Raw genomic sequence first — 24,215 nt, 5'->3', positions numbered from 1 at the left:
ACTCCTCCTCTCCCTTGTTATAGTGGACAAGGTATCTATAAGACTTGCAGAAAATGTAAAGAGAGGAGGTATCTTGCAGACCTCCCCCTCTCCCTTGATTGCCCATCTCAAGGGTTCCGGCGTCAGCCGTGAGGAGAATGAAGCCACCGCCCTCGGGTTCCTTTATTCTCCAGAAATGGAGGCACCAGGGAATCCATGTGTTCCTCGAGGAGAACCCTCTGTTCCTGTAGATTCGTGGCCTTCCTACTGCTGCAGTGCATTCGGGCAACGACAATGCAAGGGGGAATAACTATCTTGTCACATGATGAAGATAAAAGGAATTCGACGTCTCCAACGCACAGAATATACAGCAGTCATATGCGGAAACCCTTTTGTAAACCCTAAACTCAGCTGCATGACAGCATGAGACGTTCGAATCACGCTGCTCATGCTTTCATCTCAACTCACAGCACTGCTCCATGCACATATATACCGTTTCCTTTTTGACTGTTTGGAGCAGACCAGTCTAAGAGACTTGTTCTCTGCCTTCACTCGGGCATTCTTTCTAGTGAGAGGAGACTCGAGGGTGCAATGCTTTTGAGGAATAAGTCGGACTCATCTCCTCTTCGTCCCCTTTCTCTGTGCCCGGACATCATCTTGGTAAGTGCAGCTGTTTAGATCTCTTGGTGTCGAGGGTGTTAGGAAAAGCTCTGTAGATTAAGGATTAGTCTCTTGCTGATGCGATTCTCTGAGCATGACATCAGAGCTTGAGTTTGATTCGTAAGGTGTGCATATAGTATTCCCATATCCAATTCTGGATATGCTTCTTTTTCCCCTCGATGTGTTGGAACGGTGTTACGTTGACCCACAAGATTGGCTTAACTATTCTTGCAATCATTTTCTTCGACTATATGTACGATAGACTGCAGACCACCAACAATGAAAGCAAAGATGAGAACGACTTGATCGATCTTACTCTTAAACCACGAAATATTTTGACTCAAAACTTACTGGTAATCCTGGGGTTCACTCCATGGAAGAAAGAAGAGAAATGAGTGCGAAAACGTCGACTTCTCAGTGCAGACATCATCAGTTCATCACAATTAATGCATCGAGACAACTGCATTCTTGCATGATAGATAACATACATTACAATGCAATCAACTGCACTACTGTCCTATTCGTGATTAGGTTAGACGAGCCATGTCCATTAGCGCTTGTCGAAGCTAAGATTATTGCAAACAGATTCTTCTTGTCTGCAGCAGTTCAAGCGTGCATTGCAGAGATATCATACTTAATTGCATGTCATAGACACAGGTAAACAAACAGAAGACGATGATAGAGGAATTCATACCTGTGATGCTGCTGGACAAATGGTTCTTCCAGATACATTCTTCTGAAGCTGTTGGAAAGCACAAGCTTCACCAACTATTGATGCAGCATGATCTAAGCCTGATGCCCCGTCCAAGAGTTACAAGGCCACATCTCCATCATCTTCCTGGCCTCTCAGAGAATACAGTTATCACACTCTCATGCTGAGTCCAAACAAGTAGCCATTTTTTTAGGGGTATCCAAGCAGGAATAACTTCAACTTGCTGCTGCTATCAATGCCAAGTTGTGATGTGATCCAACCTAACCCCAGCATAAAGAAATGAAACCCTAGAAGATGGCCAGTGGGACAAAGGGCAAGCATGCATTGGCCTGAGCTGTGTGAGGTCCTGCATGAAGTGAGGGCCCGCATATCACAGCTATGAAAAAGCTATCCTTGTGTGGAAGCCCTAGAAAAATAATCCCTGTGATGAACTCTTCTTTTGTATGTATTATGTTGCCATCTTAGCCTGTAGCCATTATTTTAGTTGCCAACCAACATGCTTGATGATGAATGCTGTGATACTAATATGTTAGATTTGAAGAGGGTTGTGTGACAGTCCCTGTCATTATTATTTCTTTCATTCATATTGTTAATGCATAAGATAAACTTGATTTACCTCAACTATGCATTTTATAGTCATGGACTCTTCAATTTAATACCTAAACATTGCCAATTAGGATTGCATGCTTATCCAAATCTAAGATGCAAGTTAGCTTGATCAGCTCAATCGAATTCCCTATGAAATTAAGTTATCTTGCTTGACTTGGATTTGTTTGAGTTGGATTAATATGGTGACATAAGTTTAACATCAATCTATTGGATCAACAAAATGCATTAAATTTGATATAGTATATTTCTATAATAATAATAAGAATAATAAGAGATGTTCTGGATATGTTTGATTCTCATTTATGTTGCCATGAATTGCATAAAGAATTAGAGGAAACACAATGGTTGTTAACTTAAATATCAACAGTGACATACATAATTATTCAACCATATTCTGCTTTTTCATTAACTATATGCAATATTGATGGAACCACACAACATGCTTTTAATGATAGTATTCAATATTGATAGTAATGAGACTCATCCTCATTAATATTGATTATTAGCATCGTTTTCCATTAAGTCATTCATGAGTTCACCTTATAGCATTAATGAGACAACATCCTAATAATACCTCCATAATTATAGTGTCCGGTGAATGGTTTATATTGTTCGTTAGCCTCCTATTATAGCGAAAGAGCAAAATCATATATTTTTATTGAAAATAGATAATTCCTTGCAAACCCTCGTATTCACGTCGATGATGATAAATAATGACTTGTGCACTAGAAGGATCCGCGAGACCTTTGATTCCTGACCTTATAAGTGTTGACGTCGGATTCTTCATGTAATATGAAGTAGTTTGATATCGATACGATACAGGAAATAGATAACATGAATAATTGAATTCTGTATAAATAAAATAAAAAATAGTATTTATGATAAGATTATTCGTTAAAGACATGAATGGATCGGCGGGTGATAAAGAAGGCGTATATTTGGCGAAGGTTGATAGTGCTATGTGGGACATAAACTTGCAAAGATATGACTTTTGCATATTCTGGAAAACTTTATATCTTGTTTGCATATTTTATCAAAGAGGGGGAAAAAATGGTCATCTTTATACTCGATGCTTCGGATATAAACCCGATAAGGATCCGAATGGGTGAGCCCGAACAGCGACTTCCCGAAAGAATCCATATTGCTTGATGCCTTGTCGCGATCCCAACATTGGTCAGCTTCTGCTGCTACTGCTGCTTCCTCCGTCCGCCCCTGAGAGGGGAACCCGATGGAGCCACGGCTGCGCTTTAGCACATGTGATGCTGACCGCCTCGGCAGGCAAGTGGAGTCGGAATCGCTGTGCAGAGGCGCACGGACCCGTGCGATTCGATGGCTGGCACATCGTGCAGGTCAACCTCGATGGGGACGGCGAAAGGGATCGGCTCAGGTGTTTGTGCCACACACACGCGTGCCGTGATAAGCAAGCAGGCACCGATCCCTTCATGGGGTTGCCATTGGCAAGCTTCGAGAGCACCACATCGCTGGGGGAAGAGGGCGACGGGGGGCCTTCCCCCCACTCCCCCCCCTTGCACGCCACCCGTTCGACAAAATCCGGGCCAATGTAGAGGAGCACAGGCGTTGATACATGAACGTCGACCCGATTCGCTCGACCAAATGGTCTCAGCACTCCGGTCTCTACTTGTTGGCGATCCTTATCAGTCGCTTCGGTGCTGTCCATCGTCTGCTCCTCTTAAAGGACAGACAGCCCTTGTGCGGCATCGATCCTAAGGCACTACTACGCCTCTTCTTACTCCTCCTTGGGCTGCTGCTGCTCGTCTTTATTCCTTTCCAAGTGCGCCGCTTCGAGGGGCAGTTAAACAGGACGGGGAGAAGAGTTGGAAGAGATGCGTGATGCCTTAAGAGGGCACAGTAACTGGAGGCGTGGTGTAATGGAATGATTGCAGCCTGATTAAACTATGAAAGGGATGGGTGTCGTCCTCCTGTACCACTGCCCTGCTCAATATAAATGGCCCCTGCGAGTCCAAAGCAAAGGAATCGAAGCAGAGCATAGGAAGCCCGCACCAGGTTTGATGTCCCCAGCCTGCAGAGAGCATGCACGATGGATCAAATCATTAGCTTAATCCCTTCCCCACCTCTCCTCTCGTGTCAGTCCTTGACTGGAACCTGACACTGCCAACTCTTGCATCGCTTCTCCTCCTTTTCTTCTGCTTGGTGGAGCATTGTGAGCTGGTGGTATTGCCTATATGAGAATTCTGCTATCCAGCAGTGGCAGCAGAGCTCTACTCCTCCCTTACCTGCAGAGGCCGGCGACTGCGAAGAAGCAGCGTCTCATGACGACTGTCGCGCCGCGACAACAGCAGAAGCACCACCGTCTCCACCCCCACGACCTGTTTGGCGGATATGGATACGGTGGCGGTAATGACAGGAATGGGCAGGGAAAGGGAGAGGAGGAGAGAGTGGTGGTCATCATGGGTGCCACCGGCACGGGGAAGTCGAAGCTGTCCATCGACCTGTCCGCCATGTTCTCCGGCGAGGTCGTCAACTCCGATAAGATTCAGGTGTACCGGGGCCTCGACATCACGACCAACAAGATACCCGAGGCTGAGCGGCGGGGCGTGGCGCACCATTTGCTCGGGGAGCTTGATCCGGCGGCGGGGGAGCTGCCCCCGGCGGGGTTCCGGGCCTTGGCGGGGAGAGCCATTGGCGACATCTCCGCCCGCCATCGGGTACCCGTGCTGGCTGGCGGGTCCAACTCCTTCATCCACGCGCTGCTATCGGACCCGTACGATCCCAAGCGCGACCCTTTCTGCCCGGCTGAGGCGCCGGAGCGGATTAGGTTGACCCGGCAGGAGGCCGAGGAGGGGCTGCGCTACCGGTGCTGTTTCCTGTGGGTGCACGTGGACGCGGCGGTGCTGGCGGAACACCTCGATCGGCGGGTGGACGAGATGGTGGGGGAGGGGATGATAAAGGAGCTGGAGCGCTATTTCGCGGAGGAGTGGGAGGCGGGACGGCACCCGGGGCTGGGGAAGGCCATCGGGGTACCGGAGTTCCAGGGATACTTCACGGGACGTGGCGGGCGGACGGCGGCAACGTATGAGGCAGCGCTGTCGGCCATCAAGGCGAACACGCGGCGGCTGGCGGAGGAGCAGGTGCGGAAGATCAAGCGGTTGGCGGCGACGGGGTGGCCGCTGCGTCGGGTGGACGCGACCGCCGCGGTGGCGGCCAAGGTCGCGGGTGAGGGGGGCACGACAGCGCCGTGGCGGAGGGACGTGCTAGGGCCCAGCGCCGCGGCGGTGGGGCGGTTCCTGGAGAAGGACGGCGAGGGCCACCACAACCACCACCTCCTCCGCCGCAGCAACCGCACGCGCGTCGTACTCCCTTCGATTAAAGTCGGTTGAGGTCTCCTTTCTCGTGTTGCGGCTGCTTTACCTCTCTCACTTTTTTGTTTTTGTTTTTCTGTTTTTGTTATATTTTCTTGGTTTTCTTTATTTAAAGAGTTCAGGTGGAGACGCAAAAAAAACAAAAACAAAAAAAGGCGAGACAGAAGAAGAAAGAATAAGAAAACAAAATTTCCCCCTTGTTTTTGCTTTTTTGTTTTTGAGTTTTTAGAGATCTGTCGAGGAAGTGTGAGGGACGGGAAGAGTCCAATTTTGAAGGATTCGGATACTGATGAAAGGGAGTAAAAGAACAGAATAAAAACGTTGCGATGAAAAAGAGATTGTACTGCTCGATTCATAATTTTGATTCTTTGATGCTTCATGTTGAGTACGATTGATGAAGGGTCTCTTCATCACACACTTTGAGTGTGACTGAGGGGAGAGAGAGAGAGAAAGAGAGAGAGAATTTGGCCACCAAACAAGTGTGTGATGTCCAAATGGCATGAATTGTGAGTGAGAAGGAGAATCAAGTTTATTATATTCAGTGAAGGTTGTACAAAACCAACTAAGGAGGAATAAGGAAGAATGGACATCAAAGACTTTGCACAAGATGGCCATGTTCTTTTCTTACATCCCAAGTGGCTGTAAAGTTTGAAGGTCCCATCAACTCAAGTTTTCATGTTTATAATACTATTCTATTATGGGATTATTATTATTATTATTATTATTATTATTATTATTATTATATAATATTTTGGTCTAAGTTTTGATGTGTTCTTCAGATTCTTCTCCACTTGATTTTTAGTATCATGTTCTCCTCCTCCACTTCACTGATATTTGGGATCATACTCATTCCCATCATCCATGCTTTATATCATCATTGTGCTCATGATCATCATCTTTCCTCATAACTTATATCATCATCATCATCATCATCATCATCATCATCATCATCAAATGTCTCATGTAGAACTTGATTATGAGCATGAACAAAATAATAACATAATGTAAAAAAAAAAATTAAGGATAAAATGATTTTATTAGATAAAAACATTAACCTATTTAAAATTATTGCTAGAAAAGATGAATTTACATAATTAGCTCTCTTGAGGTTATCTTATGCATACAACTTGGCTAATTGCCATTAATTATAACCTATCCAAGCATCTTCTTAGCATGTCATATAATAGTCGACATGGTGAATCTGTTTGGTACTTATGTCAATCATGTTGTTTTATGGTTGCCACAAAGTTCAAAGCAAGAACATAACTGTCCTCGTTCTTCCATCTTGGCATCTCATAGAATAAGTTGACAGGGGTGGTGGTGGTAGATAATTATCCTCGTGAAATGTCTGTTCTAAAGCTCAAGTCCAAGCATAGGGAAAAGCTATCCTCATAACACATCTTTCGATTTGAAATGAATAACAAAAAAATAATCTAGTGCACGAGACTTTTACCAGTAGTCAACATGCACAGACTCTATCATTATAAAATGACAAAAGAACTATTTTCATGATGCTAATCTTTGTCATTCGTGATAAGTAAGAATAAGTTTAATTATAAATTTATTCCAATAATTCTAAAACAGCATCCGACTAGTTTGTCGTCTCACCAGTATAGTTGAAGCAGCATCCAAGAGCCCCCTTTGGGCTATGATCATACCACCACCATTCAACGGAGGACTACAAGTTCACAGTTCCTCCTAAGTCCATCGCAACTTGGGCACGCAATTTTGTGGCCATTGAACCCAATTTATGGGAGAATGGTCTTCAATTCAACCTCTCTCTCTCTCTCTCTCTCTCTCTCTCTCTCTCTCTCTCTCTTAGGAGATCCTTGGAGCATCTTCGAGTCACTGTTCATCATCAATCTTGGTCCTCCGAGACACTAAATTTGCATAAGTTCAGTAACATCTATTCCTACGGACTGCAACTTAATGAGGATATAGGGAGTGGCAACAGTCTGAGTTCTTTTGATTCCCTTCACATCTTCGCCCTCACTCTCTCGTTGTCTCTTCCTCTTGTGATTGTTTCGTCCTCTCACAATCAATGTGAGAAATGTAATCGTTCTCGTTAAGTTTACCATTCATTATCATCATTTTTTTCATTTATTATAGTCTAAATATTTTAGTTTTTCATTCATTATGAATATAACCATTATTATTAAATATTTTATTTATTATCATTAAAAAAAAATTTAGTATAATCTAAATATTATAAATTTGAATTAATTCTTGAATGTTACGAAGTTGGTGATAATAAATATTCTTGATGAGAGAATATCTATATACATGAGGGTTTTAGTCCTTGGGCTCAATCTCTCTCTTAAGTCTTAAAGATTTCCTGCATTATCTAAAGCAAAAGTTTCAAGCTAAGAAGTACTAAAATACTAAGAGAAACCATTGCTGAAATTCTCGATAACAATGGCTGGAGGTATGTAATTTTCGTTTCCACATTAATTTCTTATGTTTCTATTATAGTGGTTTAGAAACACATTTTTTGTTTTAAATTTTCTTACATTTAGTATCATGTGATTAACCTCAAACCTTCATATGAAAATTATTTTCATTTGTATACCATGAATATGACTTGAATTCAGTTTCTCTTTCGAAACATTTTGATACATTTGGTGTTGAAAATAATGATGATATAAGATTTTTAGTATTTTTAGTGAAATAAAACATTCATTGTCGATAAAATGCTCATATTCTATATGAATATTTGGTTATCTTAATTCATGCTTATAAGTCAATTTTATATATTCAAAATGTCTACTAATTCATATAATCTTAATTAATTAGATATTAGCCATAGCATCCTTAATTAATTAAAATTATATATAAAGTTAAAATGAGGATCACATAAGAAATTAAACATAATATTATGACTGATTATATTTAATATAATAATTATTATCCCATAGGATCTTTTATTATATTCATATAATTAATCAGGATAAAATATAATATTATTTTCATAATTTATCCAGAAGGATTATGAATTGGAATATATTTGAATCTATTTGAATTAAAAAAATTAGCCAACTAATAATTTTTTATGTAATGAGATTCGTTTTTTTGGCATATTTTAGGGTAAAATATACAATTTAAACTATTAAGCCTCAAATTTTGATATAAATATTTTTGATTTTATGTAATTTCTCAAATTGTTAATTTCTCTGATATCTGATGTGGCATTCCCGAACTTAGGGGTGATAACTATAAGATATGGAAGGAGAGGATTCTCTTCCATTTATGGTGGATGGATATTGATTATATTATTAGGAATGATGAACCACCTACAGTCATTAATACTAGCACTCCATCTAAGGTCACGTTATATGAGCGATGGAATTGATCCAATCGCCTCAGCATGATGTTAATCAAGACTAAAATAATTGCTATGATACGTGATTCTATTGATTATCATGAAAAGGTTTGAGACTTGTTATAAGCTATCGACGAGCAATTTGTCACTTTGGAAAAGACACTAGCAAATACCATAATAATAAAATTCTCATCCCTCAGACTCATCAACATAAAGGGTGTGCGTGAGCATATAATACAAATGTAAGATATTACGGCTCAACTTAAGAAACTCGAGGTTGACATAACAGAATCTTTCTTAGTGCACTACATTCTGAACACCCATCCAAGTTAATATGGGTCTTTTAAGATTTCATACAATACACATAAAGACAAATGATCAATCAATGAATTAATGATCATGTGTGTTCAAGAAGAAGAGATGCTAGAGATAGAGCTGAGTGAGAGTGCATTGGTGATAACCACTAGCTGAAAGAATAAAACTAACAAAAATTAAGCCAATCAAAAAGGTAATCAGTATGGAAGAGATAAATTACCATGTCGAGCTGATATCAAGACAGAAGCAAAGTGTTTCCTTTATAAAAAGAAGGGACATATGAAGAAGGAATGCATGAAATTTCAATAATAGCTTGAAAAGAAAGGTAAACCAACCTCGTTGATATGTTATGAATCTAATATGGTCAATGCTAATATTAACACATAGTGGATTGACTTTGCAAAACCTAAGGAAGCTAGTAGGAAATGAGCAAAGCATCTTATTAGGTAATAAGATTGACTCACATGTGGAGGTAATTGGAACATGTATTTTAACTTTAAGTAATGGTTTTATTTTAAAATTGGAAATGACCTTTTATGTACCAAGTTTCTTACCAAACTTAATTTTTATTTCCAAACTCATACCATTTAGATATTCCTTTAATTTTCAAGACATATCATTTAGTTTGTTATATAAATCTGAATATGCTGTGAATGATATTTTGTCTGATGGTTTTTATTATATTTTCCTACAAAATTATGATACTCATAGTTCAATGCATGTTCACGTTGGCACTAAAAGGTGTAATATTAACGAGGACTCCTCTATGTTATGGTATCGGAGATTAGAACATATCTTCATAGAGAGAATTAAGATATTAGTTAATGATGAGATACTTATTACTCTTGATTTTACTGATTTTAAGACTTGTATGGATTATATTAAGGGAAAACAGACCAATAAGTCCAAGAAATGTGCTAATAGAAGTTCAGACATATTAGAGATCATTCATACTGATATATGTTGTCCAAACATGGATGCACATAATTATAAATTCTTCGTCTCCTCTATAAATGATTACTCACGAGATATGTATATCTATTTGCTTCATAACAAAAATAAAACATTGATATCTTCAAAATCTTTAAGGCTGAAGTTGAGAACCAATGTTGTAAGCAAATTAAAATTATTAGATCAGATAAAAGCGAAGAATATTATGGTAGATATATTAAAAATGAATAAGCACCTAGTCTTTTTGCTAGGTTTTTTAAAAAACATGGGATTGTTGCCAAATACACTATTCCTGATGCGAAGTATGCTTAGTAACTCTAATCTTCTTAAATTCTCATGGACTAAAACACTAAAGAATGGTGTGTATATATTAAACTAAGTTCCAAATAAGGTTGTCCTAAAAATACCATTTAAATTATAGAGAGGTTGGAAATTAAGTTTGTGACATATTCATATTTGGGGATGTCCATATGAGGTCATGATATATAATCCACAAGAGAAGAAATTGGACTCGATGACTATTAGTGGATATTTCATTGCATATGCTGAAAAGTTCAAAGGTTATATGTTTTGTTATCCACCTCACACAACTGGGATTGTGGAATCAAGAAACACTAAGTTTCTTGAGGATGACATGATCAGTGCGAGCGAATAATTCAGGAATATAGTTTTTGCACATGTCATATAGAATCTCAACCTTCTACATCTAATGATAGATTGGTTATAGTCCATAGCACTCCTCAAGAAGGTGTTGAACAACCAATCCTTGAGATTCCGGTATTCTAATAGATCAACTAGTTCAGAAATTACAATACACTCCTGAACAACTAGTTGAACCACAAGTTCCTTAGGGAAACATTAGTATAACATTAAGAAGATCTATTATAAATAAAAGATCAGCAATTCCTAGTGATTATATTATATATCTATAAGAATTTGACTATAATATTGGAGCCGAAAATGATCCTGAAACCTTTTCACACACCATAAGTTGCAAAGAATCAAATTTATATTTATGGCACGATATCATGAAAGAGAAGATGAATTCTATGAAGAGTAAAGGAGTTTGGGATCTTGTAGAGTTGCCTAATAGAGCAAAGGCTATTAGTTGTAAATGGGTTTTAAGACCAAAAAAGATTCATTATGCAACATTGAGAAATACAAGGCAAGACTTGTTGCAAAGGGATTTACTCAAAAAGATAGAATCGATTATATTGAGACGTTTTCTCCTGTATTTGAGAAGATTCTCTTCGTATCATTTTAACATTGGTCGCTCATTTTAACCTTGAGTTGCAACAAATGGATATGAAAACGATATTTCTTAATGGAGACCTAAAGTAAAAGATTTATATAAAATAAATTGAAGGTTTCTCCTCTAGTGTTGGTGAACACTTGGTTTGTAAGCTTAAAAAGTCTATATACAGCTTAAAACAAGTCTCTTGCCAATAGTATTTTAAATTTCATGAAGTGATTTCTTCATTTGAATTTATTGAAAATCTCATGGATCAAGTGATTTCTTCATTTGAATTTGGCTTATAGCCAACTATAAGAGTTTGTTGCATAAGATAAAATAATTCATTTCTAAAAATTTTGATATGAAGGATATGGGTGAAGTATATGTCATTGGATTAAGATCCATAGAGATAAACCTCGAGACATTTTAGGTCTATCACAAGAAACATATATCAATAAACTTTAAGAAAAATTTCAAATGAAGGATTGTTTATCGAGTATTACTCTCGTAGTGAAATTGTGAAAGGTGATAGGTTCAATTTAAACTAATGCCCAAAGAACAACCTTGAGAGGGAATAAATGAAAAATATTACATATACTTTTACCGTATGAAGCCTTATATATGCCCATGACTGTACTAGACCTGATATTGCATTTGCTATGGGGATGCTAGGTCGATATCAGAGTAATCCAAGTATGGACCATTGGAGAGCCGCAAAAGAAACTAATAAGGTATCTTCAAGAAACCAAAGATACATACTTATATATAGATATACAGACAATTTAGATGTGATTGACTACTCAAATGCAGACTTCATCGGTTGTGTTGATTCTCGTAAATCAATATTATGATATATTTTTATGATGACTAGTGGAGTTATTTCTTAGAGAACTGTAAAGCAGACCTTAACTGCTACTTCTACTATGGAAATTGAGTTTGTCTCTTGTTTTGAGGCTATTTCACATGGTGTATAGCTTAAGATTTCATTTCTGTGCTTAGAATCCTAGATTGTATTTCAATATCATTAAAAAAAATTTATGATAATTCAATTGTTATCTTTATGGCTAAAAATAATAAAAGTAAAAAATCGAAATAAACACATTGACATTAAGTATTTAACCATAAGAGAACGTGTAAAAAAAAAAAAAAGGTCATTAAGCATATTAGCACTGAATTGATGATTACTGATCCTTTGACTAAATATGTGCCACCTCTAAAATTCAAGGATCATATAGAGAAAATAAGACTTGGTTTCACTTTGTAATTGTATTGAAACTCTTATATATTATGATATTTTTCTGCATATTAATTTGAGAAAATATATTTCTATTGGACGAAGAATAAATATAAGATTTATTCATTAAGTAATATTACCACATTAAAATTAATTCTTAAGAAACAAAATACATCATGATACATAGATGATAATACTCATTCTTAGATGACTTATCACTATGATTCATATATTTATTTCTTAAGAGAGTTATTTGATAAGATTAATTTAAATTATTAAGCTAAATGTATTGACCAAGTGGAAGAATATAACCATTCTCAAGTTCATCATTCATTATAATCAATTTCTTCATTTATTATAGTTTAAATATTTTAATTTATTAATCATTATTATTAAATATTTTATTTATTATCATTAAAAAAATTTATTATGGTTTAAATATTATAAATTTGAATTAATTCTTGAACGTTATGAAGTTGGTGATAATAAATATTCTTGATGGGAGAATGTAAGGTTTTGATCCTTGACTCAATCTCTCTCTCAAGTCTTAAGGATTTTCTACATCATTTAAAGTTAAAAAATACCAAAATACTAAGAGAAATCATTGCTGAAAATTTTGACAACTTTCGTTTCCGCATTAATTTCCTTGTGTTTCTTTAAAAAAGCATTTTTGGTCTTAAATTTTCTTACAGGAATATATTAACGTCCCTATGATAATATCAAACTCATTTACCGTAAGAAAATACATTACCTATTTGTCTATTCGGGTCGAAGTCATTCATATGTGTAGCTTCTAAAAGCAAAATCATCTTACTCTAATTCATTCATATTACTGACTCATTCAAATAAAAAAAAGACCATTGATGGAGGCCCATCAATAGCAAGATAACCATGCTTTTGTGCTGGCAAATCCAGATCCACATCATGGCACTTTGATAGGCCAATCCATCTCTAGTAAAATTACACAAGCTTTAACAAGTGCTTGTAGAATCAAATCATAAAGAAAATTTCATATGATAATATGCACACAAACGCATTGGAAGTACAGTGCCGAAACTTTCCCCCCCCCCCAGCTAGCTAGCACTGATGTATATGTGCATAATTAGAGCACTCGAAACTTCTTCCAATGTAAACGTACTGTTGGAATATTAGTCTTCACACTCCTCGATTTCATGTTTCCCTTTGTGTTGCAGGTGTTACCCACCTTATGTAAATTTATTCTTCTTTCCGTACCTACTTTCCTATATTAATAAATGTTATGTCACGCTGTTCACACTCTTGCCAAAATCAAAATACAGTTTTTCTGAAATAATATTTGTTAATTGTTTGATATGGATATTAATTCGGAGCCAATCGAATTATTTTTTCATTCTACTTAACTGCGTTGAGGTATTCTCAATAATATTCCTTTAATATTTAAATTAATTCTAAGTTTGAAAGATTTGATTGTCTCACTCGGGTTTAATCATGATTGTGTGCATAGAATTCGATATAAGATAATATCCCACCAACTCGGCCTAGTGTTGAGGCATCGATCATGTGTCAACCGTGTATTAATCATGTTGTGATGAGGTATCAATCATGTGCCGATAAGATGTCAACCACGTGACACTAAGATATTTGTCATGTGGTACTAATGTATCGACTATATAGTATTAAAGTATCTATCATGTGAGATAGAAATGTCAGTCATATGATGTTAAGGTGTCAATCATATAGTACTTAAGCGTTAGCCCTATAGTGTTGTGGTATGGATCATATAGAATTGAGATATTGGTTACATGACACCGTTGAGACATGAGCCACATCACACCTTTATTCTCATATCAGTATTAAATTGATATATTCAGAAATTTAAACTCTAGTTATACTATTAAGATAGTCATTGAGAGTTGGGGTTAGGATAACTCTTTCTTCTTATATGGGTTTTCTTTTTATGTTATAGTATTAATGTATGAATTTATTTTCTCCTTTTTCTTTCGATCCTATTCGTCAACAAATAGATAGTATCACAACACCCAACAAATCTTGAGTAGAATTACAATCCATCTTAATTAGCAAGCTAGAGATTAGGACTGCATCTAAATTAGTGCATGCGCAACGACAGCCATAATGAAAGGCATTGTGAGCAAAGTGAGGGAACATGCGATAAACCCTACCTCTTCCCCTTCCTCCACCTACTAAAGTTGATGGCAGGTGGATGTTCCATCCATGTGCTCTTCTTTTCTTCCTCTCTCTGTGCTCCAAAAGGGGGATTGCTACTTTGCTTACCTGTGAGTCCCAAGACAACACACACACACACACTCGCGATCTTATCTGTTGCGATGATTGTCCCCAACATCACCGAGTCTATAACTGGACGCGATCTGAAGCTCTCCTTCTTCCACGCAACCTTTCGATGGACTGCCACGGAACCCGGTCGGAGGTGGAGCTGGCACACGCTCGCATCGAGGAGCTGAAAGCCGAGCTGGAGCAGGAGCGCAGAATGCGGTGCAAGGCGGAGTCGACGAGCAAGGCGCTGGCACGGGAGCTGGCGGAGGAGCGCCGGGCGAGGGAGGCGGCGGAGGGGCTCGGCAGGCGGCTGGAGGAGGAGCTGGCGAGCAGGCAGGAGGAGGTGGAGCGGGTGACGAGGGAGATCGAGGAGGAGCGGCGGATGCTGCAGATCGCGGAGCTGTGGAGGGAGGAGAGGGTGCAGATTAAGCTCCTAGAGGCGAAGCTGGTGATGGAGGAGAAGCTGCAGCAGATGACGACGACTACGACGACGACGACGACGATGACGACGACGGCAGCCGGGCAAGGCAAGCGAGAGGGGGAGAACAAGGGTGGCGATCAAAGTCAAAGCGGTCAACATGGTCAGCAGAGGAGGGAAGTGGAGAACCCGCACATAAGGAGGGGGATCAAAGGGTTCGTGGAGTTCACCAAGGTGGGGAGGACGCAGAGGACTGCGAGGGAAGGGCGAGTGGCACTGGGCGAGTCCAACTTGGAGTGCCAAAGGGCTCAGCTCCGCATCCTGCTGCGGCAGAGGAATCATGGTGGACTCGTCGGCACGTCTCTCCACTTTGTCACATGAATCACATGCCCAACTCCATGTTAATTTCCTTTGTCATGGGTGTCTGCTTGTCTTCTTCTTTTTGCCGAACTGAACTGAGACTTCATTTATTTATGCTCCTAATCACATGTATGTATTATTGGAAGAACATGCACATGCGATGCTTAAACTCCAGCAACGACGACATAAAAAATGGCCAGACTCCGATCCACCGAAATGACGGGAATCGTCATAATGTACCATTTCCTAATGTGATCCATGGAAACGACAAATTGATGTTGATGTGAGAATAATATGCATGTGAAAACAACACCGACAAGTGTATAAATCTTCTATCTCAATACCATTGATATAAGATATGAATATATTATGGGCTAATTACATATTATTTGATAGTTAATATTTTTTTATATCTCAATAATTAAATTTAAAAATTTTATATTAAAATTCTTATAGTTATAAAAGTAAAATATCTAACTCTATTTATCATAACACTATCAGTTTTATCAACGAAAGTACATAAACAATGGGCAAAAATATCATTTCAACATCATAGTTATATTTTAGTTGGTGATTAATAATGGCATGGCTAGGGATTATATGTTGTTTTTATGAATGAGGAGGAAAGCGATGACGAAAGGTGAAACGATGACACAAATGCAGAGCGATGTTGCTCTACATTTACATCGGTACCAACACAATTGTCATACGACAAAAGAGCCACTTTGACACAAATGCAAACTAGCACCACTTTACATCTACATCGATATCAACAATGATGCAAGGAAGGGCAACATCTCTCTACATCTGTGTTGGCGCTAATGCATATGTCAGAACGATCCTTTCGTCACTCTATATCTACGTCGGCGTTAACGTAGTTACCGAGAGACATTGATGTAGTTACATAGCATCGGCATCTGTATCGTTGTCTCATCTCTGGTCGTCACTCTCGCTCCTCATCCACAATATCCATATGTGAACCGCAGCGACAGCAACATTATCATCCGTCACCATTAAAAACATAATTGGGATGTTGAAATTATCTTTTTTTATTATCATTTTCTTGCTTTCATCGGTATATCTGATGACGTTATAGTAACTGAAGCTAAATATTTCACTTTCATAGCTATAAAGATTTCAATATACTTTTTTAAAATCTAGGGATTGAAATACTAAAGAGTTTAACTGTTACTATATAATAATGTTGTCGGTAAAACCAAATTCTAACTAATCTATCTCCAATTTAAGAAATTTCAACTATTATAAAAAAAAAAAAAGTAATTCATTTTGCCTCCAAACCGAGACAATAAGATTTGTAAGTAAACAGAGAATGTTCTTTAAGATGATATCTAAAATATTTGGCCTGATGACAACCTTACCTGACATACTTAGCACCTAAAATACTGGTCCAGTAATAGTGTAATAGACTTACTCATCAAATATAGAATGTTTGAAATTTTATTTAATATATTTTGAAAAAAGTATTAACTAGTCTAAGTAATAAAGACTTTGTTAGAGCATTACAATATCAAAATTTATCTTCATTATTTATCCTCTATAAAAGAAATATGTTTATTCTCTGATGATATGTTATTATATCTCCGCATGGATACGACAAGACTAAAAAATAATTTCGACCTGTCTTTCTCTTAGCTTACTATGTAGCCATCGGAGGAGATTCCACAAGTAAACTCGACATCATATGCATGTAAGTTTCACCCAATACCATGCGACATTCACACCCTCCACAATAGTACGATGAACCTCGGAAAGTCTCCGGCATGTCTTTCTTTATGTATAATATTCTTTAAATTTATTGTACTAACTTTAAAGGACAAATGACTCGATCACATCATTAGATGTGACTTATATTTTCTTGATTAGTTCCTTAAATTTAATGTTCTCGTAGCATATGCAGACTATTAGTTGGATCGAATCATGCATCCCATGTCACAAATCTCGAGTCTACGCAGTGTGCATTTTCTATAAAATTCATTGACTAAGACTCGCAAGAGCCATAACTTGGTCAACTCCGGTCAACATACAAAACAAAAGCCGGGCAATGTCCTACCAATTCCGACATTTCTCATAGGTAGGAAGCTTCCTGGATTGAGCTAAAAACTCTAAGAAATTAAAACGGTGCTTCATATTTCTTTTCTTTTGTGAAGACCAGTCTTATTTTAGTCAAACTCTCATTTTAGATTATATATAACCAGATATTGATTAAGCTAATCCATGATAGGTCGGTCACCCATCAAGAAATTAATTTATTTGCAGAAGGCTAAAAGCTCACAGTATCTAAAATAAAAAAAATATAGTTCGAAATGTAGACAATAATTATTTATATTAAAAAAAAAGAAATTGTAGCAATCAATCTATGCGAAGTATTCATAGAATCTAACGATGATCTAAGAACACTTTTGCAAACTATGCTACTATAAGTTGGCAAATTGGAAGTTGACGGGATAGCTAATCTCTACAATTTTAATGTGTCATAAAGAAGGATGGATATATTTGTTTATACGTCAAGACAGCTCATCATCATCATCATCCTCCTGAACGAGCATTTGTTCCCCCTCCGAGACAAGCGTCATCTTCCTGACATCATCACACGTAAGACTTACGACCCCTCATTGCATGACAAGCCTTACGTAATGCTGCTGACTTCATGCATACAAAGGCGCACAAAGAACCACCCATCCCCGAAGTCGAAGTCTGCTTCTCTGTCACGTCTCTCTCTCTCTCGCGTCTCCGTTGATTGGACGTAGCAGCTTACCTGCAATTTCTTAGCAACATCATGCACATTGATAGATCTCTAATCTCAATAAATTATTATGATCAATGTTAATGCTGAAAAGCTGAACACCAGCTAAAAAGAAACTCTTGCAGAATCCCTTTTTTACTTTCAAAGGAAGATAAATCCTACAAAAAGGGTACAACGGACCCAACAAGAAAAGAAGACATGAGAAAGGGATGACCCAGTGAGGGAGCATGGAGAATCTAATGAGTCACTTCTGTGGCACTCCCCTCTTCCATGGAGCCTCTCTATAATTGCTTGGGCTTCTTGAACTGCCCTTCCCTCTCCTGCTTGTTGACTGCAACCACCACCAACCATCCTTGCTGCTTACTCCGGTGAAGATTTCCTGTGACTCCCTCTCTTCTCTCTGAGCTTTAGGTTCTCGGTTGAGGCAATGGAGAATGGAGGTGGAAGGGGGAAGAGGCCATGTCCGACCACGCCACCGACTTCAAAGCCTGCGGCCGAAGCAGACGACCGAGAGGAAGCTGTGGAGGAGTTCTATGCTCTTCTCGAAAACATCAGGGCCATGAGAGACCTCATCAGGACAAGTAACGACCGCAAGAGGCAGAAGACCGAGGCGACGCCGCCGTGGAGACCGACCTTCGCGTTGGAGGACTTCAGGGAGAGAGAGGAGCCCCGTGCGACGGCGGAGAGCGCATTGAACCCCTCGAAAGAGGAGGAGAGAGGGAAGGGGAAGGAGAAGAGGGAGGTGGGAGAAGAAGAGGACTCTGTGGACCTCAGTCTCTCGCTCTAGTGCTTTCCTCATATCTGACATGATCAGTTTTACCGCTTTGATTTCTTCCCATTTGTATGATCTTTCCTTGGATTTGTATTGCTCATGGAAAGCTAATCCTTCCTCGAAGACAATCTTACCGTCGATGCTGTGAACTGAATGGAACATATTATCCCGATAAGTGAATTGTTAGATCTGGACTCTCTGCTCTGACATTTTCTGTGCAGATAGAACAGATGTATTTTTTTTTCTCTTCTTCTTGTTCGTTAACTGGCAAATCAGAATCATTTAAGTTGAAATTTGAGAACAAACATTGGCTTGTTTGCCTGCTACAGGTAGAAGTAAACAAAAAGAAAGTAGAAGAACAACATGAAAAGGCGATCTTTGTGGAAATCCTTGCATTTCCTTTCTCTAATCTCTAAAGCAATAAGCAGAAGATTGGAGGTGATCAAGTTGAAAGCAATCACTCACCGCTGCCAACTTTGGACTCGTAACAGATAAAGAAAGCCTTGAAGGTTAAGGATTCCTTAACATCCAGAACTTGGCAGCCTAGGAATCTGAGTACCGCGTAAGGCAGGCCGCCATATGCTTCTTTTCCAATTGGAATGGTGGGGTTTCATCTTCCACATGACATTTGCATCTATCCATCCGAATGTTGCGCAGGTTAAACCTCACCAAACCCTGGAATCCATCTAGTTCACGCACATGGTATGTGTCACTGCCAACTCATCACATCTGCTCTTATGATACACCCTCATCATCTGGGCCCTGTGGGCCTCTAAATTAAGGACAAGCAAGCATTAGGTGTTTCTACTAATTGCTCGAGTGTATCAAATCGATTCAGTTTCTACTGAGGTATTCATTCGAAACCTCTCTAAACGGATCGAGTAGATCCGACTACGGTCCTATAATTGGCACGTGTTACGTGGTGATGGACGGTGTGCAACACGTGTCAGGGAAGCCAGCGTTCGTGGCCGGCCACGGAAGGGAAATTTCTGTGTGCCAACGGAGACTTTGGCGACGGTCCTCGGATTGGTCAAAACGTTTGACCATCTCCTTGTTTCTTGATGTGCGTCTTCCACTTCCTCGGTCAGGATCACATGTTCAAACTCCAGGAAGTTATTACGTGATCCACATTTTTGCATGATGCACACACAAAATGGTAATCGATTTGCCGTGGGGATCATGTGGTCATCATCCCACCATGACCCATCTCTCCAAGATTTTTATGTTCCTGTTTTTTGAATCTTCTAGATTATTTACTTTTCCAAACATGACCCCTCGTTTGACTGATTGTCGTGGGAAATAACTTTGAGCTATGGCCTCGGGGCCGACGCGGTTCGATTCAGGTTCAGACGATTGGGATCTCCTTAGGGCGTTCCTTGAGCCCGTAGAGGTGGTCGGGTGCGGTGGTCTGATCGAGACGGTGTAGCCGTCTCCTCCGGGCGAAAACTCCTCGCTTGCGCGTCCGACGGGGACCTTCGGCTTCGCACCTGCACAAAGGTCAGGCCGAGGTGCTCGACCCGACCCCTCCGACGATCAAGTCAGGTGATAGTGAAGGGAGTTTCAGATAAAGAAGTCTTTTTTGTGTGTGTCCTCTCTTCTCGTTCAGAATGCGAGGGTATTTATAGAGAAGTTTACTGTTTCCTGATGTGCCCGCTTGCAGGGGCAAGCTGGTAGTGTCTGACACTAGTGTTGGCGTGACGTGAAGAACCGAGCCTAAGTAGATGTTAATGCACCTCGACCGACATTCTGGTCTGTTTGACTATGTGTTATCACGTCGATCGAGACGTGAAACGTCATCTAACGTCAACCGATTATTATCATAATTATTATCCTCATCGTAATCAACCTCGTGTTCTTTGTCCAAATTAAGATTCTACGCAAGGGTACGTCCGCAAATTTGCCATCCTTATAGACCTCCACGTCTGCAACGTTTGAACCCACCCAATTCCACCTTCAGCCGCCTCCTTCGTCCACAGTAAGCAGCCGGACCGTTCAACGGTGGGGCCCCTTCGATTGCTGAGATGCGAACCGGATTGCTCACAGAGAAAGTAACGGGTAGGTAAAGATCAGAAAGAAATGCCAGCTTGCTTCGACGACTCTCTTCCATCAAAGCTGCCGCTCCGTCGCGTGACGTCGCCCGCTACCCACGCGATCACGCTAACGGCCGCGTGTCGGTTCCGCGGGCCTCCAACGGCCACCGTCACACCGGAGGCACCGGCTCGGGAAGCACATGTCGTGTGAAAAGCGAACCGGAGGGCGCGTCGAACCGCCCGCTCCCACAAGACACGTGCCGACGTGGGCGCCTCGCGCGTGGAATCGTATCTGGTTGCTTGGCCGCGACGTAGCCGGCGAAAACATCGGCGCCCAGAAAAATACTTCATGGAAAACGCAACGTTGACCACGTAATAGAAAGTCGAGGGGCGGTGACGTGGTCGCCGATCACATTGAACAAACCCTCGTCTCCACGCCCGTCCCCGCTCCCACTCGTATATAAGTACCCACTCCCCCACCCGCGTCTCTTCCCCAAGTAACTCCATTCTTCTTCTCTCTTACTCTCTCAACTCACTCATTCGGTACAATTACGCGCCCATGGAGCACAAGCGAAGCCGAGAAGAGGAGGAATCTTGCAATTCGCCGTCATCGCCCGAGGCGAAGCGCTTCCACGCGGACATACTCCTCGGAATCTTCGATGACGGCGACCAAGAAGACGACGTGGGCGGCCGGGAGGCCCCCTTCGACGTCCCCGAGGAACTCGCCACCGTGATGAGGAGCCTGGAGCGGGAGATCGCCCTCGCAGCCCCCTCCTCTTCCTCCCCCTCGCCGTTGCCGGAGCTGGGGTACCTCTTGGAGGCTTCCGACGACGAGTTGGGGATACCGCCGGCGGCTGAGGAGGAGCGCGGGGGCGGCGTAGAGGCGGAGAGAGCCGCGGCGATGTGGCTCGGCGACGATGATGGGATGTCCGGGTACGGTTACGATGGGTTGGGCTTCGGGTTCGTCCGGTTTGAGGAGGCGGATGATGAGGTGGACGACGGTGGGCCGTTCGATTACGCCAGAGATGACATCTGGATTGTCTGATTTGTATATACATACATATCGAAATAGTCAAGGAAAGGAAACCTTCGCTTTACGGAGCACCGGCCGTTATAATGTACGTTACATGTGGAAACCGTTATATTTCACTGACAGTCGCCATAAATTGATATAAAAAGCTACTAATTAAGAAATACAAAAAAATCAAAAGTATTTTGGCATATGTCTCCGTATAATGTGGCAAGTATTCCTTTATATAAACTACTATGCTATTATAATTGAACGCGTCCAATATGTTATGCCATCAGACATCGTATGTGTGCATTGGATTGCTTCATCATCGCATGCGTTTGATACACGCTCGAGTATTTTATAACGTAGGAAATGTTGTCGTCAAAAAATATAGAGATCATACGATGCATAACATCACGACAGACGTCACGTAGAGTAGGTTGATTCTATAAGTTATATTGAGCCCACAGGATTTGTATTATATTTTTTAAGCTATGAAGTGTGCATGTCTTCTCTCCTAATTGTTTGACTTGTAATATAATTTAGTAGAAAACCATCTTACAGACAAATTTATACGGCAAGTTAGATTGTTACCTAATGAGTTTTTAATTGAGTTTATCATTGTCAACGGAATATTATTTATGGTTATATGACCCAAAGTTCAAAATATTTTTTCAATGATTTTGGTGAATTTGTACCATATGATATGGAAAATATTTTTCTATGTTTAATAAAGTTGGATAGAAAATATCTTTAAATATTTATTTATTATGTAGAATTTTTTTTAAGCTTGCTTGCTGTTAGGGATAATCAAACATAATTATCGAGCTTTCATCCTTCTCTTTTCCAACTATAAAAATCTAATTTAAATGTAAAGGACTGTATAAAAAATGAATACAATACCGATCGAAAATACATACAATGTCAAATGGACTGCATCAAATCTAACTTGTAGTTAGGGATAATTAGAACCACCACTCTAAATATGTCACCGACATCAAACACTAACACCATCAAAACGTGTTAATTCCTAATTCGTAAATCTTGGGTTTCGAAAAGGTGTGGGGATATAAACATTGATAGATAGTGCTCCTAAATATTGCTGGGCCCGACGAGAGCAAACATGACCTGTGCCTAACGTGAGAAGGTGGAACAAGTTGGGTTGGTGTGGAGGATGACTCGTGCCTTTCCGACAACTTCGACATAGAGCTTTTCGCAAAGTCGACGGACGATAACATTGATGTCAATTCATCGATTAAATATGAAAAAAATTGATAGAAGAAATCTTGACAATGTCATTTCCTTATGTTTAGCATTTTCATTATAATAATTTGATATTTACATAGCAATATTTGATATTCACAATCGTTATTCGACACATGACATCTAGATAAGAAGAAGAAGGTAAAGACTATCAAAATTATAGGTCTATCTCTTTTTTGTTGCTCCATGAAAAAAATGGAAAGAGAAAATTGTGTTAAAAATTAAATTATTAATTTATATATCAGAGAAATCGAGTTAGAAAATTTTTTTGACCTTGATCTACGTATCGATAACATCTCATGAGCTTGATATTTTCATCTCAACTGAACTCTATCATATTGATCAAGATATTAATGATATTTTATTAAAGAATAAATTCTTTTTATTCTCTCCCTCTCCAACGATAAATTTTATCATATTTTTCAAGATATTACTTATTTAATTTCATCCAACATTGCATCAATATTAGTGGAGGATTCAGATGGACGCTCCTTATTTAATATAGCATATCGATATTATTTGTTAACGGAAATAATAAAAAGAAAAAAAATCAAGATGAATCAGAACCATAGAATTGTAATCCATCTCATTCCCTTCACTCTCCCACTACTAACCGCTGCTACTGCTGTCGCACTATAAACGCCTCTACATCTGAGCTCCCTCGGCTCGCTCGCTCGCTCCCAAACCAAAGGGAAAGGAGAGATTTATGTCTACAAGCGCTGCCCACGACATCCGTCCCTTCTGTGCCTCTGCTCTCGAGTTCATGACACGGAAGAAGACCAATTCGATGCGCTTGTTTGCTATATTGATCGAATTGTTCGTGTTGCAGAGGTGGTTTTGGAGTGAAGTCGATTGGGTTTCTCCACATCGAACGGTACTTCTTCAGTTTCTTGCTCCTAATTAGAGGAGGAACCCTCACTCGACGGATACGAGGATCTGTTTTTGGCCTTTCTTTTCGTTTTTTTGTTGTT

At 39.8% G+C, this 24,215-nt stretch overlaps 3 protein-coding genes across 3 annotated transcripts; all 3 read left to right on the top strand.

The window, feature by feature from the left end:
- The first annotated feature begins 3,868 nt into the window (after positions 1-3,868).
- On the top strand, positions 3,869-5,883 carry LOC135587105 (adenylate isopentenyltransferase-like). Its single transcript, XM_065078107.1, has one exon. It carries the CDS (start codon positions 4,165-4,167, stop codon positions 5,317-5,319), a length of 1,155 nt encoding a protein of 384 aa, XP_064934179.1. The 5' UTR covers positions 3,869-4,164; the 3' UTR covers positions 5,320-5,883.
- An 8,754-nt stretch (positions 5,884-14,637) lies between these two features.
- LOC135587101 (protein BRANCHLESS TRICHOME-like) lies at positions 14,638-15,526 on the top strand. The gene has a single exon (XM_065078097.1). It carries the CDS (start codon positions 14,753-14,755, stop codon positions 15,422-15,424), a length of 672 nt encoding a protein of 223 aa, XP_064934169.1. The 5' UTR covers positions 14,638-14,752; the 3' UTR covers positions 15,425-15,526.
- Positions 15,527-21,397: 5,871 nt separating this feature from the next.
- On the top strand, positions 21,398-22,579 carry LOC135587096 (uncharacterized). The gene has a single exon (XM_065078088.1). It carries the CDS (start codon positions 21,529-21,531, stop codon positions 22,012-22,014), a length of 486 nt encoding a protein of 161 aa, XP_064934160.1. The 5' UTR covers positions 21,398-21,528; the 3' UTR covers positions 22,015-22,579.
- Positions 22,580-24,215: the final 1,636 nt, after the last annotated feature.

The sequence above is a fragment of the Musa acuminata genome, chromosome BXJ1-1, assembly GCF_036884655.1.
Source record: "Musa acuminata AAA Group cultivar baxijiao chromosome BXJ1-1, Cavendish_Baxijiao_AAA, whole genome shotgun sequence".
NCBI lineage: Eukaryota > Viridiplantae > Streptophyta > Magnoliopsida > Zingiberales > Musaceae > Musa > Musa acuminata.
This window is presented reverse-complemented; position numbering and strand designations above follow the sequence as displayed.

Bases quoted from the DNA above. Each gene is read 5' to 3' on its own strand.
- LOC135587105 (XM_065078107.1), top strand. From the start codon at position 4,165: ATGAGAATTCTGCTATCCAGCAGTGGCAGCAGAGCTCTACTCCTCCCT.
- LOC135587101 (XM_065078097.1), top strand. From the start codon at position 14,753: ATGGACTGCCACGGAACCCGGTCGGAGGTGGAGCTGGCACACGCTCGC.
- LOC135587096 (XM_065078088.1), top strand. From the start codon at position 21,529: ATGGAGCACAAGCGAAGCCGAGAAGAGGAGGAATCTTGCAATTCGCCG.